The sequence below is a fragment of the Crocuta crocuta genome, unplaced genomic scaffold (assembly GCF_008692635.1).
Source record: "Crocuta crocuta isolate KB4526 unplaced genomic scaffold, BGI_CrCroc_1.0 scaffold282, whole genome shotgun sequence".
Lineage (NCBI taxonomy): Eukaryota > Metazoa > Chordata > Mammalia > Carnivora > Hyaenidae > Crocuta > Crocuta crocuta.
The window spans coordinates 6,934,798-6,955,316 of record NW_027529174.1 but is presented as its reverse complement, the minus strand read 5'-3'; the positions used below and the strand labels follow the sequence as shown (position 1 = coordinate 6,955,316).

The following is a 20,519-nucleotide window of genomic DNA, read 5'->3' as shown; positions in this document are numbered from 1 at the left end:
TGGGTTTTGTATACTTTTCAATCACTTTGTGATTTAGGAGGTAGAAAATAAGAATTAAGACAACTGCAGAGCAAGTTCCTACAGTGACTGGGCTCCGATTCTGTTTGCCAGTGCGGACTGGATCAGAGCTAAGGCTCTGGGGCACTTCCCCCCAACTCCACACCCACCAGCATTCTGGAAACTTAGTGACTTTACTAAAAATTTGAGGGACGTTGAAGAAGAAAATCGCATTCCAGAGCAGACTGTCTGCCACTGTGTAACTGGTCCCATCTCCACACTTTCTGTCCCCTCTCTGTCCCCACTTTTGTTCTGGAATAGCTGACGTTTGTCCTCAAGCAGAGTTTCATACACACCACTTATTTTCCTTAATGTGCGACTGTCAGTCACCAACATGTAAAAGAAATTGCACAGCCAATAAAGGAAGGAGAAGAGGGAAGTAAAGAAAAAAGACCACACAAGCACCTCAGAAGCAAATAGGGGATGGATAGTTCCCATTAAATCATTGACATTCTATCACAGAACTTCCTGCAAGGCACCAATAACAAAATAAGTAACTTCACTTACTTACTCACTCTTTTAACTATCTCAAAACAAGTAACTTCAAAACAGAAGCACAAACTTTCAGAGAGGAGCCACCATAAAATCAATACCATTGTATCGGGGAAAGCAGAGTGCCTCAGAAATGTTGAATGACGTTGATACATTTTCATTTCCTACCCTTATCCCTATCTGGATGGCTGAGCTGATGGCATTTCATGTTTAGAAAGAGAATTCCCAGTTAGGTGTGCTGGGTAAGTGTGTGCAACTTTGTCTCTGTGACCAGTTCGTTGTTGTAAATTAAAAACATTGGTTGCCATGCTTAAAATCCGCCTGTGGGTGGACGGGTATTCAGCACCTACAGACTTACTTGTGTTCCTGTGAGTTTGGTCCCCCGGGAGAGAAGCATCCGTGGTCCGGGCTGGAATGTGCTGGTTGGGATGTGTAGCAGATATCACACTGCTCTTGTTGCAAACTGTATTTGTAAGAACAATATCAGACACCTGGACTTCACCATCGGTGACCAAAGGTTCACTCCCATTTGATTTAAAATAGGTTTTCTTTAATGTTCCTGAAAGAAAAAAAAAAGCACAGATATTTTGATATATAACTAGACATGTCTATTTTTAAAAGCATATTGAGAAAACTCTAGAACTACTTGTCTAAGTCTCATTCTATCCAGGCAAACCCAAAGAGGCAGATGGTGGCTTGCAAAGCTACCCACTTCATTGGAACAACCAAGAGAGTTTCTCTTCTACCACAAATGACCTAATCCTGTGAAGAAACCACTGCTTTCTCAAAAGCTTCAGGCATAGAATCTGGGTCTCCCATCTAGGGTTCCCAGTGCCCAAAGAATTCAGGGCAATTTCACCTCACCTGAGACTCACAACAAATAAATGAAATGTGGTGAATCTCAGTGTTTCCTTCTGGCTTTCTCAGTTTCTCAATTTCATCCACCATTTTATGCTACTTAGTACCCAGGACACATGCCCTTCACATCTCTGTATCTGCCACCAAAGGACAATAGTGCCTGCTTTAGTTCAGCCTTATATTTCTCTACATTTCCACTAAGTTTCAGTGACCTGTGTATAACAAATAAATAAAAATAATAGAACTCATATATTTACCAAGGCTAGATAAGAAACCCCCCCAAAACTAAACTCTAATTCTAGAAAAACTAAGAGAAGGAACTAAATTATCTTCATCTTTGACCAGAAACTGTAAATATTATAAGATGTAGTCATTAAAACTAATTATATCAATTCGTCCTTTCTCAAGGTAGTCATTCATTGACAAAATAGTCAAATCTAAGATTACTGAAAATCACTTCGCTTTGGCTTTAGGCAGACACTCCTGAAAACTTTGAAAAAGATCATGTATTTTTAACTTAGTAAAAATAGACAACAGATTGTTTCCAGAATATAGCACTGCAATTGAGTATGTCACTAAAATAAACAAATGTGATATTGATTCATTATAGAAATACCCAAGGGAGATTTTTTTTCTAAAGGAATTTACAGTGAATGCTCTAATTGGCTCTCACTTTTCCAAACAGTCCACGGACCATTAAAAATAAAAGAAATATAAATAAAATGTTTAATATCAGTCTATGGAAAAAATTTCTCTACATGTGCTTGACACTTGGAAAACATTAACTACAAATCAAAATAGAAAAGCAGCTGTTTTCTAGCCAACTAAGGTCAACAATTTCATCTGCCAAAGGATTCTAAATAAAACGTTGGAGCATAAAAACTCAATCGTGACCATGTGGGGCAGGTAACATACTCTCCAAACTGTCTGCAGGATGAGGAGTAAATATTAAGGCAGAAAGTAAAATGAAAGACTTTATGTAATTGTTTTTTTATTTTCAAAGTGATTTAGATCAAAATAAATGTATGTGATAGACTTGATGACTATATAAAATGGGTCTCAACCATATAGAAAAAATTATGAATCAATTAGATATAATTTTACTTTCATCCATTTATTGGTTGCTCTCACCGTTACTTATTTTGGCATAAATGGACTTTTCACAATAACATGTTAATTCCATTAATGTGGCCATGATGAACTTTTAAAGTCCATAAAGCTGACTTAGCATGCTAACCCTCTGAGTCAGCAGCCAGCTCTGTCAACATTCATTTAGCAAATGCCAACTCCTCACAGTTATATCCCTGAGTAATCCACTTAAAAGGAGTTGCTTTCCATATGAAATATTTCAACAACTGGTCTTAACATTATGTTTGTAATGATTAGCCAAATTAATAATCTTTATCTTTTTCATCAAACCACAGTGGTGAAAGTGTTAATAACATCTGCTTAGGGAGGCAAACCATAAGAGACTCTTAAATACAAAGAACAAACTGAGGGTGGATGGGGGGTGGGAGAGAGGGGAAAATGGGTGATGGGCATTGAGGAGGGCACTCTCTGGGGGTGAACACTGGTGTCGAATGGAAGCAACGAACCACGGGAATCTACCCCAAAAACCAAGAGCACACTTTACACACTGTATGTTAGCCATTTTGACAATAAATTATGTATATTTAAAAAATGACCTAAATGAATCACTTAAAAAAAAAAAAGAAGTCTTCTGAAACTGACTTTCTTAGGAAACACTGACTTAGATAACAACTCTCTAAAAAATTTCAGCTTCCTTGCTCTTAAATTCTACATATCAAAGCAAGCTAGTAGAATAGATAGAAAGGCACAGGTAATACATGATATATGGTAGTAGCTGTAGTTAATGTTCCTAAAGTATATTTTTAAGAGATAGACAGATGAACCAACCAACAGAGAAGGAGAGAGAATAAACCCAAGGACCTGTGTTTAAAAGCCTGAACTCATTAAACAATTTCTTTTCAAGCATCTCTGGAAACCAACCACCTCTCAATTCACAGTTGGTCATTTCTAAGTGCGTACAAAACTTAGAACTCGGTAAGATGAAATACCCTCAGGCCACACCATGATGAGCTATAAAAATGCTGAGCATGATTAGCCCAAAATGGAGGGTTCATTCTTCCAATTTTGGCCCATCGTTTTCTACATTCTTATTTTTACAATGTCATGGTTAAAAGTACAGCTTCTATAAGCCTGACCATGTGGGTTTAAAAATCATCTCTGGTGCTCACTAAACTTGTAACTTTGGGAAAACTCTCAAATGCCATTAAATAAGGAAAATAAAAGTCCCCTCATGGGACTGGCCATTAAGAACAAATTAGTCTCTCTCTTTCTCTCTCTCTCTCTCTATATACGCACACACTGGAAAAGTTCTTGGCACATAGTAAGTTCTCAATAACTGTTAGTCATTACTACACAATGACAGTAATGAAAGTAAAACTGCCTTCCTCAGGGCTATGTAGGCACTTTCAAATAAATATCAATTTCCGTTTTCTCTAAGTGCATCCCACATAACCAAATGGCTAAGGTAATTTTCAAAAGTGAATCACTTAACCTACTTTTGGAGTAAAAAGAAATGTGGCTCTTTCACGCCCAGTTAATAATACAAGGCCACACCAGTCAAGGTTGTTTGGATCAAAAGTGTTTCAGCTCTGGAACACAGCTCTGTTGAATTAACAATGTTTAAGGAGGGGCACTTGAGTGGCTCAGTCGGTTAAGCGGCTGACTTAGGCTCAGGTCATGAGCTCATGGTTCGTGGGTTCAAGCACTGCGTCGGGCTCTGTGCTGACAGCTCAGAGCCTGAAGCCTCCTTTGGAGTCTGTGTCGCCCTCTCTCTCTCTGCCCCTCCCTACTCACACTCTGTCTCTCTGTCTCTCTTTCAAAAATAAATAAAACATTAAAAAATTAAAAAATAACAACCTTTAAGGAAAAGTCTATAACTCCAGTAATAATAGCCAAACTTCACTGGTCACTTATAATGAACGTATCAAGCACTGTGGTAGGCAAAATTAACGTTCCCCCAGAGACATCCACCTCCTACATCCCAGAACCTGTGAATATACTACCATAGACACCTTAAATGGCGAACGAGATGCTGCCAATGTGAGTTAGTCATGGAATTTAAGATGGGGAAATTACCCTCTATTATTCACATGAACCCAAGACAGTCACAGGGTTTTTATAAGCAGAAGAGGGAGGTGAGAGGTTGTGTGTATCAGAGTCATGCAGTGTGAGAAGGACTTAATGGACCATTGCTCATTTTGAAGATGGAAAGAGGCCGGCCACAAGTCAGGGAATATATGAAGACTCCAGAAGCTGGGAAAGACAGAAAACAGACCATCCCCTAGAGCCTCCAGAAGGAATACAGTACTGTCAACACCTTCATTTTAGCCCAGTGAGACCTATTTCAACTTCTGCCCTCTGTAACTCCAAGGTGGTGTATTTGTGTTGTACCAAGTAATCAAAGTGTTACAGCAGCGATAGGAAATGAACACAGGCACCTTGCTAAGGATCTTCACTATAGGCATCTACTGAGTTAGCCTTCCAACAATTTTGTGACATAGATGCTGTAATTAACTCTACAGAATTACAGAGAGAGGAGGAAACTGAAGTTTTCAAGAGTTATTTAATGTTGCCAAGAATGGAGTCAGGACATAACACACACTCACACACACACACACACACACACACACACACACTTCTTACTTTGGACAAAGTCTACAGGTTTTAAAAAGAATCAACCATCTTATGCATGTAGACAATTATCTTCCTACGATGGGAGTTTCCAAGTAATGCCTCATCTTTACATCTCTAGCCACGTGGTAATACATTCACTTGGCATTTTTCTATGTGCCAGGAACATTCTATTTACTATTTGCTGAAAACACAGCATTTCGTAAAAGCTTCCTATCATCAAGACGTTTATAGATTAGTTGAGGGAAACAGGCATGTAGTCTAAAAACACAAACCATGATACAAGTGCTTGGAGAATGGTAAACATAAGACAATCTGATGACAGAAAGTAGAGAGGTAGCTGTCATTCCATCTGAGAAAGTCAGGAAAGGGGTGCCTGGGTCGTTCAGTCGGTTGAACGTCTGACTTTGGCTCAGGCCATAATCTCACGGTTTGTGGGATCAAGCCCCGCGTCGGGCCCTGTGCTGACAGTTCAGAGCCTGGAGCCTGTTTCAGATTCTGTGTCTCCCTCTCTCTCTGACTCTCACCTGCTCATGCTGTCATTCTCTCTCTCAGAAATAAATAAAACATTAAAAAAAATATAAAAAAAAAAGAAAGTCAGGAAAGGTTTCCTAGGGGGAAATGGTCCTCCTTATAAATCTTAAAAGATAATTAAGCATTGTCTAGGTTTGAGCAAAGCATTTGTGGGGAAGCAGGAGGTGAGGTAATAGGGAATGGAGAACTTTCTAGTTGGAGCAAAGGGGGAAAGATAAGCAAAGCTGAGCAGCAAGTGACTAAACATGACTAGCAGGGAAGGCTAAAGAGAGAGAAGAAGCCAGACTGTGAAGAAGAGTTCTTGTTAAAGGCTTGGATTTGGTCTTGTGATGAAGAACTTTTGAAGGATCTTAAAAAGCATGGCACATTAGAATGATCACTCTGGCAGCAGCGTGGTGATGGAAAGGGGTCAAGTCCAAGTGAGAAAAGAGGAAAGCCTGAACCAAGGCAAAAGCAGTTGAAGACTAAGGTAACTTTTGGAAGAGGCAAAATTGTGGGTACATCAGGGAAAAAGTCAGAGGTCACTTCAAAGTTTATGGTTTGAATTACTGTGTATATGAAGAGACCCCTCATTGAGATAAGGGTAACAGTCATTAGCGCTGTTCATCAAATATTTTGAAGTCTCTCACATTCACTAAGACACATGCTTGGGTTACATTCTCTGGCCTCATTCTCTGTCTCTGGACATTTCTGATGTTGTGCTCAAAGGGCACAAGTTTTCAGTTATAAGGTGAATAAGCTCTGGGAATCTAATGTACAGCATGATGATTATAGTTAATAATACTGTATTATTAAAAAAAAGAATCTTTGAAAAAAAAATATCCAGTGCTCTTTTTCTTTCTCTTTGGTACAATAACTACACAGGTGCATGATGATGGCTGGTTCATCACTTTAGTCTCTGAATGAGCATAGCCCCCATGTCATTCACAAAGGACATCCAGCATGAGTGAGAAATTGACCTTTGCTATTTCTAAACCACTACTGTTCTAAGATTACTTTTGTTACACATTATTGCATAGCCGATCCTGACTGATACAGATAATGAAAAATAGAATTTGTAGAAGCCACCTTTTGTCATTTTTATTACAATTCATTGAGTATAAAATCTAGAGCAATCTAAACATTTCCTGTAGAATGCCTCGTCAGACCCCCCACAAAATCTGATCTTTGTGGTCCCAGAGGATACACTGTTTGTATCACACATATACTCAAGAGCAATTGTCTGTTTCCTTGTCCTTCCTGAGGTAGGAAGGTGTATTATGCATGTCTGCATCTTAAGTGCCCAGCAGAATGCTTGGCACCAGCGTAGGGCTTAATGAATATTTGAATATACATTGCCAAGAGAGGCATGAGTGTAAAGTGAGAAGAGAGAGAGCGTAGGACAGAAACCCCAACATTTAATGGCGAGAAGAAAGATAAGCTCAAGAAGACAGAGAGATAGAACAGTCAGAGACAGAAGCAAAGTCAGAAGTGATAATATGCAGGCAAAACAGAAGAGCGTTTTGAGAAGAAAGTCAAGACTGGGCAAGATTCTATCTGGTCACATGATCCTACTAGAACGAAAGACGGTGCCGCTGGCATCAACTAACAACGAACATGCTCTTTCTCAACTGGTGTAAACAAGCACGGAGAGGAAGCAGGGGCTCTTCATTTTAAAGTCTTGTTCAAACACACATCAGTTTCAAATGCTGTGCATTGGGTAAAAAGTCACTGGTGCCCCAGTAACAGTATTTAGTAGGATGACAAGAAGAGAAAGAGGGGAAGATCAGATCGCAGTGGGTGGAGGACTGAACCAAGCAGAGAAATCACCTGGGGCTCTTGCTGGAATGCAAAGGGAGGAGGTTGGAGTGGAATTTGCACTTCACACAAACTCTCAAGTGATGTTGACGTTGCCAGCCCATGCACCACACTTTGAGTGTTGCCAGCCCATGCACCACACTTTGAGTATAAGGCTTTAAACTCCCGTTTCAAACAGCTTGAGACATTACATATAACCTCAAGCCCGAGCAGTTAAAGAAAACTATTCTCAAGTTTAGAAGCTCTATGTCCATGAATCTGTACCAGAAGGTCAGGGTTATTAAAGGAATTTGGGGGCTCAATTAAGTAACGTGGAGCTGGGTCATAAAAGATCAGAGGATCTTAATTTTTTTGGTGTAAGGAAATAAGGATCTGGGAGGCTTTCCCATGTTAAAGTGATAGTCAAAATACAACATTATAAATTAGGAAGTTAAAATTCTGATAACTCCAAACTCTTGTAAAAGCCACAAGCTGCAAAGAAATTTGCTAAGAGAAAAACTATATTTAAGTTCAATGACGTTTAGCTCATCTAGCACTTAAAAAAAATTTTTAGGGGCGCCTGGGTGGTTCAGTCGGTTAAGCATCCGACTTCAGCTCAGGTCATGATCTCACGGTTCGTGGGTTCGAGTCAAGCCCTGTGTCGGGCTCTGTGCTGACAGCTAGCTCAGAGCCGGGAGCCTGTTTCAGATTCTGTGTCTTCCCCTCTCTCTGACCCTCCCCTGCTCACGCTGTCTCTCTCTCTCTCTCAGAAATAAATAAAACATTAAAAAAAAAATTTTTTTTAATGTTTATTTTTGAAGGAAAGAGAGACAGAACATGCACAGGGGAGGGGCAGAGAGAGAGGGAGACACAGAATCCAAAATGGGCTCCAGGCTCTGAGTTGGCTGTCAGCACAGAGCCCGACGTGGGGCTCACACTCAAGAACCAGGAGATCATGACCTGAGCCGAAGTCGGTCGCTTAACCGACTGAGCCACCCAAGCCCCCCTCATCGAACATTTTTGTAAAGGAATAGTTCTCTTGAATTCAAGAAAAATGGCCTATTTACCATATTTGCTATAATCTTCACCACTACAATTTTTCTTTCTTTATTGCATGACAAAACAAGCAAAAAAAAACCCACATAGTCCTTTCATAGTATTAAGAAAATTAGGAAAGTTACCTTATACCACACATAATAAGCTTATGGCTAAAACAAACAAAATGTATTTTTGATGTGGATGAATGGGAGAGCCTTTGAAACCAAGGCCTCAAAAGCCTGGGAAAGAAGATAGGGGGCATCCCAATGAGAACTTTTGGACCATAACTTTGATGAAATTGAATTAAGATGAACAACGGTTTGCAAAACTCAGTGCAAAGCAAAACCTAAAGCACCGCACTTGTAGCACTATTGCAATACACCCCTTCATTTTTTCTCCCTGCCACATACTCTACCTGCTGCAACCTTCTTTCCTCACACCTGCCAAAGGCACCTTTTAAAAGCCTCTACCAGATCAAACATGTCACTCCCTTCCTCCAGGGCCCTTATTGTCCCCATTGTGGAGCTCCTCATGAGTGCCACTCCCTTAGAAAAGTCTGCCCTGGACTCAAACGAGCTTTGGGCCCCTCTCATAAAGCTCTCCTAGTAACTGTCTCTTCCCACATCAGTTACCTCTGTTGGCATTAATTAATTGTGTGACTATTTTTTAATGCCTCCCTCCCTCATTGAATTGTGGCATCCAGGAGGGTAAGTTTATTCAGTTTATTCAATGCCGTAGCATATTGCCTTGAACTCAATAAATGTTTGTTAAAGGATCGACTAGTATCAAATATGGCTACAATTCCATCTCTTTCAAATGTTTCCCAATATAGCAAAATAAATATTGCATATATGGGGCGCCTGGGTGGCTTAGTCGGTTAAGCGTCCGACTTCGCTTAGGTCATGATCTCGCGGTCCATGGGTTCGAGCCCCGCATCGGGCTCTGTGCTGACTGCCAGCTCAGAGCCTGGAGCCTATTTCAGAGTCTGTATCACCCTCTCTCTCTGATCTTCCCCTGCTCACGCTGTCTCTCTCTCTCTCCTAGAAATAAATAAAAATATTTTTAAAAAAATATTGCATATATGTGTTTAGATGTTATTTAGATATTTACATATAATTTCAAGCAGATATCAATTCAATCTCTAATAAAGTACTCTAGGGCAGAAGCTGACTCTTCCAGGGATAGCTGACAATACAATCTCCCCCTAGTTTAGTTCTGATAAGAAATGGATAACCACTGAAATTAGCACGCGGGTCTAAGCATAAAAGTCATGTGAAACTTGCCATCACATTGCAAACCCAACAGTCAGTCAAGTTTATTCCTTCCTAGCAACTATACTGGCAATTGAAATATACTGTGGCAATGGCTGGGTTATAGGGTTGTGGATTTATGGATTATGGGATTACTACGACAATGGATCATTGCACGAAGATTCTAGGTCTTATGGATAGTTAAAAAAAGATAAGCACATTTTAAGTTAATTTTTGAGTGTAGTAAAAATGAATTATTTCCCTTAATAATTAATTTTGCCATGTACAAAAACGCTTTCACAAATTTTATTTCATTCAACTTTTGTAACAATGCTGCAAAATGAATAAGAATTATATTCCCCCTCTCACAGAGAAGTTAAAATGTCTGACGAAACCTCACACATCTGGTAAATGGAAGAGGAAGACGTTAAACCCCAGCCTCCTTGTGACATTATAAATTACTTTTCTGTGTCACATGGCCCTTCGTTATTAGATTAGAACTAAAGAAATAAAAACCTGGGGAGAGTATTGTAACTTTCCTACTCTTCAATTTTCTTTTCAATGTGTTTCAAAATCCTAAATCTAAAAAAAAAAAAAAATTGAGTCACATTAGTGACTCATTAGTTTCAGTTGTGCAACATAATGCAACTTCTCTCTGTTCTACTATGCTCGCCACAGATGTAGCTACCATCTGTCACCATACAACACAACTATAATATCACTGACTATATTCCCAACGCTGTCTTTTATTCCTGTGACTTACTCCGTAACTGGAAGCCTGTACCTCCCAATCCCATTCACCTATTTTGCCCATCCTCTCACCCACTTCCCTCTGGCAACCATCAGTGTGTTCTCTGTATTCGTAGTCTCATTCCACTTTTAGTTTATTTATTCACTTGTTTTGTGTTTTCAGATTTCACTTACGAGTAAAATCATACAGTATTTACCTTTCTTAGTCTGATTTATCTCACTTAGCATAACAGACTTTAGGTCTATCCATGTCATCACAAATGGCAAGATCTCATCATTTTTTATGCCTGCATAATATCCCATTGTGTCTATATACCACACCATCTTATCCAGTTGTCTACTGATGCTTCCACATCTGGACTATTGTAAATGATGCTGCAATAAACATAGGGAAGCAATATCTTTTTGAATTAGTGTTTTCATTTTCTTTGAGTGAATACCCAATAGTGGAACTGCTGGATCATATGGTAATATTTTTTTTTTTGAGGAACAGCCACACTGCTTTCCACAGGGGCTGTACCCATTTGCATTCCCACCAACAGTGTATGAGAGCATTTTTTTTCTCCACATCCTCACCATTTTATTTTAGCCATTCTGACAGCTGTAAAGTGATGTATCATTGTGTTGTAATTTGCATTTCCCTGATCACTGGTGATGTTGAGCATCTTCTCATGTGTCTGCATGCCTTCTTTCGAAAAATGTCATTCAGGTCCTCAGCCCATTTTTTAATTGGATTTTTGTGGGTTAAGTTGTATAAGCTCTTTGTGTATTTTGGATATTAACCCTTTATCAGGTATATAATTTGTGTGTATCCTTTCCCATTCAGGTAGTTGCCTTTTTGTTTTGTTAATGGTTTCCTTCGCTGTGCAGAAGCTTTTTATTTTGGTGTAGTCCCAATAGTTTAATTTTACTTGTGTTTCCCTTGCTTCAGGAGACATACAAGGAAAATATTTCTGTGGCTGATCTCAGAGAAATCACTACTTATGCTTTCTTCTAGGAATTTTATGGTTTCAGTGTCACATTTAAATCTTTAATCCATTTTGAGTTTATTTTTGTGTCTGCTGTAAGTAAGTGGTCCACTCTCATGCTTCAACATGCAGCTGTCTAGTTTTCCCAGCTCCATTTGTTGAAGAGACTTTTTCCCATTATATATTCTTGCCTTCTTTCTCATAGATATATTGACTATATAAGTACAAGTTTATTTCTGAGCTCCATTCTGTGTCATTGATAATATGTATCTATTTTTGTGCTTGCACTGTACTGTTTTCATTACTCTAGCTTTGTTGCATATCTTGAAATCTGGGATTGTGGTGCCTCCAGTTTTGTTCATATTTCTCATGTTGCCTTTGGCTACTTGGGGTCTTCTGGGTCCTATACACATTCTGGTATTATTTCTTCTATAATTCTATGTGAAATGTTGTTGGTAGTCTCATAGTAATTGCATCAAAAATGTAGATTGTTTTGGATAATATGGACATTTTAACAATATTAATTCTTCCCATTCTTTCATCAATGTTTCACAGTTTTCAGACAGTTTCCACTGTCTTGGTTAAGTTTATTCCTAGGTATTTTATTCTTTTTGGTGCAATTCTAAATGGATTTGTTTTCTTAATTTCTCCTATTGACGCTACTTCATTAGTGTATAGAAATAGTCTTGATTTCTGGGGGGTTAATTTTGTATCCTGCAAATTTACCATTTATTTATTTATTTATTTATTTCATCTAATAGTTTTTGGTGGAGGATTTAAGATTTTCTGTGTACAGTATTGTGCCATCAGCAAGTAGTGACAGCTTAACTTCCTCCTTACCAATATGGGTTCCTCTTATTTTTTTTCCTTTTCTGATTGCCGTGGATAGGACTTCCAGTACAATGTTGAATAAGGGTAGCGAGAGATGCTAATCTTATAAGAAAGGCTTTCAGTTTTTCACCATTGAGTATGATGTTAGCTGTGAGTTTTTTTACATGTGGCATTTATTATGTTGAGGTATGTTCCCTATAACCCACTTTGTTGAGAACATTTATCATGAACAGATGTTGAATTTTGTCAAATGGTTTTCCACATCTATTAAGATGATCACATGATTTTTATTCTTCATTTTGTTGATATGGTTTATCATATTGATTGATTTGCGAATATTGAATCATCCTTGCATCCTCAGAATAAATCCCACTTGATTCTGGTAAATAATCCTTTTAATCTGTTAGTGAATAGTTTGCAATTCTGTTAAGAATTTTTGTATTTGTGTTCATCAGGGATACTGGGTTATCATTTTCTTTTTTTGTGTGGTGTCTTTGTCTGGTTTTGGTATCAGGGTAATGCTGGCTTCATAGAATGTCTTTGTAAGCTCCCCTTCCTCTTCTTTCTTTCTTTCTTTCTTTCTTTCTTTCTTTCTTTCTTTCTTTCTTTCTTTCTTTCTTTCTTTCTTTCTTCTATTAACTCTTCTTTATTTATTATTATTATTTTTTAATGTTTATTTATTATTTTAGAGAGAGAGAGAGAGAGTGAGACAAAATATGAGCAGGAAAGGGGCAGAGAGGGAGGGAGACACAGAATCTGAGCTCCAGGTTCTGAGCCGTCAGCACAGAGCCCAACATAGGGCTCAAACTCACAGACTGTGAGATCATGACCTGAGCTGAAGTCGGAAGCTTAACCGACTGAACCACCCAGGTGCCCCAGCTCTTTTTTAAATGTTTGATAAAATCCACCCTGAAATCCATCTGATCCTGGACTTTCACTTTTTAAAAACCTAAATCTTTATTTTAGAATCCAAATCTCTGGAACCATATGGACAGCTCAGACCATCCAATAATTTTAGAAATACTAACCTGGGGCACCTGGATGGCTTAGCCAGTTATGTGTCTGACTCTTGATTTCAGCTCATGATCTCATCGTTTCATAAGTTTGAGCCCTGCTTCAGGATCTATGTACTGACCACGCACAGCCCAATTGGGATTCTCCCTCTGTCCATCTTTCTGCCCCTGCCCCACTCACAGTCTCTCTGTCTTTCTCAAAATAAATAAATAAACTTTCAAAAAAATGAAAAAAGAAATACTAAACTAAACTAAACCTTTGTAGCTCCAGCTTCAGGTTTGGGGGTTGAGAAGAGAAACAATTTGTTACTGCTCTCCTCTATGTCTTGCTCCTGAAATAATTATTTAGAAAGTCCAACTTCCTTATCATACGGAATCTTTTTACCAACTTGACCTTTTGCATGAGAGAAGCCCAAAGGGACAAAACACATTACTACACAGAGTGCATCTTTATTAGCATAAGGGTTTTATTATCTTTTCCTAATTGATAATCCTCTCGCTCTTATTGCCTTTTGAAGCTACAGCTCCTGGTATTTATACAAAATTAGGATCCCAGCATCCCACAGCAACCTTTATGGACCCATAAATAAATACAAAACTTTGAAAGAGCATGTAGTCATAAACTCAAGCCAAACAGAACATTTTTAAAAGTAAGCAGAATAATCTAATGAGGTTTTTTTTTAAAAAACAAAAATATAAAATTGTTTTATTGCTTATTATAAAAACAAACATCTCAGTTACAAAATAGGAAATGTTTATTTGAGCAGACACTGCTTAACATATCTGTATCAAATCATCTGGGGCAGAATCTATAAAAAGACTGTTTTTGAAGAAAATGTCCAGGAAACTCTCACTTTTAAAGGTTACCTAAATCTGGGGTACCTGGGTGGTTCAGTCAGTTAAGTGTCTGACTTCAGCTCAGGTCATGATCTCATGGTTCGTGGGTTTGAGCCCCGTGTCGGGCTCTCTGCTGACAACTAGCTCAGAGCCTGGAGCCTGTTTCGGATTTTGTATCTCCCTCTCTCTCTGACCCTCCCCTGCTCATGCTGTCTGCTTTCTCTCAGAAATAAATAAAACATTAAAAAAAAAATAAAGCTTACCTAAATCTAAGCCAAAATGCATTTAGAAGTGGTTGTAAATGGTACATTTCCTAATCCCATATATAGTGATTAAAAAAATTGTACTCTTACGTATTACCCAAGAGAAATGAAAACACAGGTCACACAAAAACTTGTACATGAATATTCAGAGCAACATTATTCATAATAACCAAAAGATGGAAACAATGAAAATGTCCATCAATTGGTAAATGGATTTTAAAAAACGTGGTAAATCAATACAGTAGAACATTATCTGGCCGTAAGAAAGAATGGGTGTACTGATACACTATACAACATGAATGAACCTTGAAAATATTATGTCAAATAAAAAACGTCAGTTACAAAAGTCACATACGATCATGCAAAATGTCCAGAATAGGGACATCTGTAGACACAGAACATAGATTAGTGACTGCTTAGGGCTAGAGCAGAGAGAGGATGGAAATATAGAGAGCAGACAGTAAAAAGTATAGTTTCTTCTTAAAGTGATAAAAATGTTCCACAATTGATTGTAGTGACAGTTACACTTAACTGTGAATATACTAGGAAGTGTTCAATTATACACTTTAAATAGGTATGTGAATTATATCTCAGTAAAGCTGTAAAGAAAAATTAGAATCTAATAAAGAAACAAACAAAGTTAACCCAATTAAAGGCACTGCTTTAATAGCATCTCTCCTCTGTGCAGAGGCCTCTAAGCACTGAGGTACTTAAAAATGCGTTTAAAACTTACATTAGCGTTCTACCCTGAGGATGAAAGGAAATATTCTTCAGTGTGTGTGAGCCTCTGAACACACTCTTACAAGAATTAGACTTTTAAAAATGACAGCGGTCAGAGTGAGGGAGCTCCTACCAGACAGCCCCTCGCAGAGATAACAACTATAAACCTGGAGAAAACACACACAGAAAGTACCTGAAGGCTCAGGAAAGGAAACAAAGTCAGGACAGCTCGGGAGGGGAGTTGAGACGTGGCAGAAAAGAGGGGCAGAGATGAGTTTCTGATATTCCTCCTGCCTCTGGCCTGAGAGCCGGCCACAGTGGGCACCATGTGGGGGCAGGGAGACCAAAACCCCAGTAGAAAACCTGGAGTCTAACTGGGTTGAGCCACTCCCTGTGCCCTCTCCTTACTTGTCACCTTCTGACCTCTGCAGTGTCTCTCCTCTCTTGGCTAGAAAACCCACATTTCCGGGTTCTTTTCCTTCTTCTCTGACCATTCTCCTGTATCTTGTTTCCTTCTTTTTCTTTATCTTCCCCTTAAATACTCCAGGGCTTTTGCCCTCAGCTTTTGATCAGTACAGTTTCTGTTTATAGTTCATCTATTTCTCTTGCTTCAACTGCCAGTGAGACTCACACCTTCATAACTGGTGAGGACTCCCTTCGTGGCTTCCTTTCTGGATGCTTCTGGCTTCAAACCAGTAACAGTGGGGTGGGAGTTAGGTTCTTTGTGTTTATTCATTTATTTTGGGGGGAAAGGGCAGAGAGAGGGAGAGAGACAATTCCAAGCAGGCTCCATGCCCAGCACAAAGCTCAACTTGGGGCTCGATCTCATGACCACGGGATCATGAGCTGAGCTGAAATTAAGAATCGGTGCTCAACCGAGATACTCAAGCACCTCAAGTTCTAAAGTGAGCACAAAAGCCAAAAATCACGTGTCGTCACAATTTCCCTTGAAGTTTCCATAGGAAAGCAACATGTTCTGCTAGGCCTACATTCATTTCTTGGTCTTGCCTACACTGTTGAATTTGCTCAAGATAAATGCACTGAAACTAGAATGCCAATGTAGTTTGTTGTCCCATGAAGAGCTCTAAGTTAACATGCCCAAACTAAGCCTCCAACCTGCCCTCCGTCTACCTACATCCCACTCCTCCACTTTTACTTCCTCCTTGAACAAATGCTACCCAAGTCACTCTGGTTGTCAAAAATCCAGAGGTCAACATTGACGCCTCTTTGTCCTTTACTCCAAAATCCAATCAGCCCTGATTTCTGATTTTAATGCACCGAATGCCTTCATTCAAGCCCTTATCATGTTTTTACTTAGATCACAGCCAGAGCCTCAAAAAGGCCTCCTGTCTTTCTGCCCCCAATCCTCTGTGGTAAATCTAGACCTACTGTCTTTTGTAGATGCAAATACGGTCAGATTCCTCCCTGCTTGGAAAGATCTTCCAATGGTAAACTACCGCTCATAGCAGTGGTTCTCAAGCATTTTTGTAGCAGATAAATACTATTTTCAAATTAATACCATATAAGATCCTAATATCTACAAATAGATAGAAGCTGTATTTTATTAGGATTAATTTACTGTATAAGTTATAAACGTGTTACTTATTAAAATCAATCATTGAGAAAATAACAGGTAGTTTTGGGGAAATACAAAAATTCAAAGTTGTTGGTGAGCAATTTGATCAAAATCATCTTGCTATTTATTTCTCTATTTCATTTGACTGCACATGATCAAAAATATCCTGATTCATAGCGATAGGTAGCTACCAAAAGTAATGTTTTGGGGTTTCTCCCCTCAAACAGCTCACCTTTTAGGTTTAGCATATTATTCACTTAAAAAGATAGCAAGATCCAAATACAAATGAATTCATCTGTCAGCACAAATTACTTGGTGTTTGGTCTCCACTCAGTTAAAAATTGGCGTGTAATATTTAGTTTGAGTATGTGTTTAAGATTTCTTTTATAAGTTGAAAGCCAGAACAAACATTTGCAGGCAGGCTGGGTGGTTCAGTCAGTTGAGGCTCCAACTCTTGATTTTGTCTCAGGTCATGATCCCAGGCTAGTGGGTTGGAGCCCCACATCTAGCTCTGCACTGAGTGTGGAGCCTCCTTAAGATTCCCTTTCATTCTCTCTCTCTCTCTCTCTCTGTCTTCTTTCTCTCCTGGGGCATCTGGGTGGCTCAGTGGATTCAGCTCAGGTCATGATCTCATGGTTTGTGAGTTTGAGCCCCAAATTGGGCTCTGTGCTGTCAGTGCAGCATCTGCTTCAGATCCTCTGTCTTCTTCTCTCTGGCCCTCACCCCCCACCCTCTCTCTCAAAAATAAATAAACGTTTTTAAAAAAGATTCTCTGTCTCTCTCTCTCTCTCTCTGTCTCTCTCTCTCTCTCCCTCTGCCCCTCTCTCCTGCCTATCTCTCTCAAAAATTAAAAGAAAAAAAGAGGGGCACCTGGGTGGCACAGTTGGTTAAGCATCTGACTCTTGAGCTTGGCTCAGGTCATGATCTCAAGGTTTTTGAGTTCTGGCCCATACTGGGCTCTGCACTGACCACCTGCAGCCTGCTTGGGATTCTGTCTCTCCTTCTCTCTACCCGCCCCCCCGCTTGTGTGCATTCTTTCTCTCTCACAAAAATAAATAATAAACTTAAAACATTTTTTTAAAAAAGAAAGAAAGAAAAAGAAAACATTTGTGTAATCCTTGAAACTCTCCCTCAGAACCTTGGCTTCATGGAATAGAGTTTGAAAAGCAATTACCTAGGTACTTAAGCCCAGTTCCCTTAGGACAACATGCAAAGGCCTGTGTCATTTGGATTTTATCTATCAATCTAGTTGCATTTTCTCCCACTGCGAAAATTCTACCCAATCTCCTAAGTCTACCTCCATCTATCATGGGGTTTTACTTTTGCACTTGCTCTTTTCTCTGCCAAACCTATGTATTTGTACAATGGCCTTCTTACCCGAATTTCTATGAACTGTCCAACGGTTAAAATGTTAATGCCTCATGAAGCCTTCTTCGACTTCCCCAAAATACCTAGTGTTGCCTATCCTCCATCTCCACCATGTGTTGCCTTGTGTTATAATCATCTCTTCCTCTCACCCATAAGTTCCTAAGAAAGAAGGACTAAGTTAACAATCCCTAAGTTCTCAGGGACTTTCCCAGTGCCTGGTACCTGGTAATCACAGCTTCCGTGCTTTTAATTAATTACTTCATTAATTTATACTAATAATAATAACTAGCAGAGTGAAACAGTGGAGGAAACTTCAGATTTGCATTAGTCAACAGATAACCCTTTCACCAAGTTGACTCTTCAGGTGAAATAAGTACTAAGTAGAAATTACTGTTGCGGTCATTTTCATTTTGACTTCATTTTTCTTTGATAGTGGCATCACTCACCAACAAAGGAAAGCAGGATCACAAGCAGGACAATGAGGGCACAGATACACGGAATCAAGACCAGTAACAGGAAGCGGAGAATATTCGCAGTTGCCAGCTTCTGAGGGCAGCCATCACCCATGCCATTGTCAACAGCTCCCAAGACCTAAAGTAAAAGAAGAATATGAAACGTGGTTTTAATATTACAAAGCAACGCAGTACACAGTATGAAATTATAGCATACAGCTGTCCATTCAGGGAAGCAGCATTCCTGAGAGATTCTAGTGCATGTAATTTAGGGCATGAAAATGAACTTAGTCACTAAGTCACACTATTAAATGAACAAGTAACTGTACAACCACATTCAGGGCAGAGAAAATCATCTCTTTCTGAAATGTTTTTCAGGAATACATGAATTTTTAACGATCTTCCATCTTGAATTTTTTTAACATATTTGCCAATTTGGTGTTATTTCAAAGGGCTATGAATTGCCATGGTAAGGACTCATTTTGGCCCAGAGCTATGAACAAAGACTACCTAGTACAGTGATAAAATATAGGACATTATCTAGACTTCATTGCTCTTTGTCCCATCAGTCCTAAGCCCAATCTGTATGAATCTGGATAAAATTAATTTTTGGCCATTTATAATTCAGCAAGGTTAAATATTACTGACCATGTATTTAGTGACAAGCTGAACAATGAGAAAGAGAGCCTGTCCTGTTGACCAGTAAAACACTGACAACCCCTTAGGATACCTTCCATGGGCCAGGCTGTCCCTGCAGCCTATCTATTTGTGAAAGCATTATGAGATGCAATCCTGAGGGTTCCGATAAAGTTCTTATCTTCAAATACTTTAAATTTTGCTAATTTAAATTAAAATTAACTACCTTAATTTTTAGTTCAGTCTCTTGCCACAAATGATGTCTAGAAATTCATTTCTTGCAAATGGCTAGTTTAGGGCACTGACTTGTTCAACAGGAGTCTGAGATGAAATTAAAAGTGATTTGAGTCCCTCACTATGAGCAACTCTTCCAATCCCATGTGTGAGAAGGTGTTTCTCACAGTTCCCTCTTAGATTTTCGATTCTCCTAGCCTTTTCTCCTGTGACAGTTTCAGAGCTTGAACGATAACCTCTGCCTAAGTGACTTCCTGAATCTTTCTGGAGTTCCAAACTTCCTTCCACGTTATAGCATATATTTCCAATGCCTGGTGCTTGGCGACATCTCTTCTCAACAAGTCCAAAACCAAATTAATCTCTTTCTCTCCTTCAAACTAGTTCTCTTGATTTCCATATTTGTGCCAACAGACATACCACTACTCCAATAACCACAAGACTCCTCACTTCTCCATCATGACCCCATGCCATGCATTACCAGGTTTTCTTGGTTCTTCCCCTATAACCAATGTCTGATTTTGAAAAATGAATGACCTTTGAAATGGAGCCTTATCATAATCAAGAGGTTGTTCTAACAGAATTGTCCTGCACCTGGTCATTTATAGCATATAACAAGTACTTGATAATTTCTCACGGATAAAAAGGCAACATTGATAGGTTCTTCTGGATTGCAAGGCATATGTGATATTTCATGTCTGCTTTATCCCCCCTAAATCAGAATCGGCTCTTATTCACTAACACATATTGCAAGTGGTGTTCGTGACATATACTCTCTATATATGTATTATGATACCTTCTGTAATTTTAAGCATATCCCCCTAAGACATGTCATTTGATTTTTTTTTTTTTTTATTTCGGAGAGAGAGAGAGAGACAGTGTGAGCAGGGGAGGATTGGAGAGAGAGGGAGACATAGAATCTGAAGCAGGCTCCAGGCTCTGAGCTAGCTGTCAGCACAGAGTCAGACACAGGGCTCGAATCCATGAACCGTGAGATCATGACCTGAGCCCAAGTCGGAGGCTTAACCGACTGAGCCACCCAGGCACTACTAGACATGCTTTTTGAAAGAACATATGATGTTAGCTTGAGAATGGCTTGATCTGCTAGGTTAATGTCTTCACTGACCCATTCCCTCTGCACCTGGTTTA

At 39.1% G+C, this 20,519-nt stretch overlaps 1 protein-coding gene across 3 annotated transcripts in view; it reads right to left on the bottom strand.

Moving 5' to 3' along the window:
* The window catches only part of CORIN (corin, serine peptidase), a 244,707-nt gene that overhangs the window by 195,485 nt on the left and 28,703 nt on the right, over positions 1-20,519 (bottom strand). For all 3 annotated transcript variants that reach the window (XM_077757822.1, XM_077757821.1, XM_077757823.1), the window contains exons 2-3: positions 18,498-18,642; positions 908-1,108 (exon numbers count right to left, since the gene is read on the bottom strand). In XM_077757822.1, coding sequence (XP_077613948.1) covers positions 908-1,108; positions 18,498-18,642 — 346 coding nt within the window. The remainder of the gene's footprint in view (positions 1-907; positions 1,109-18,497; positions 18,643-20,519) is intronic.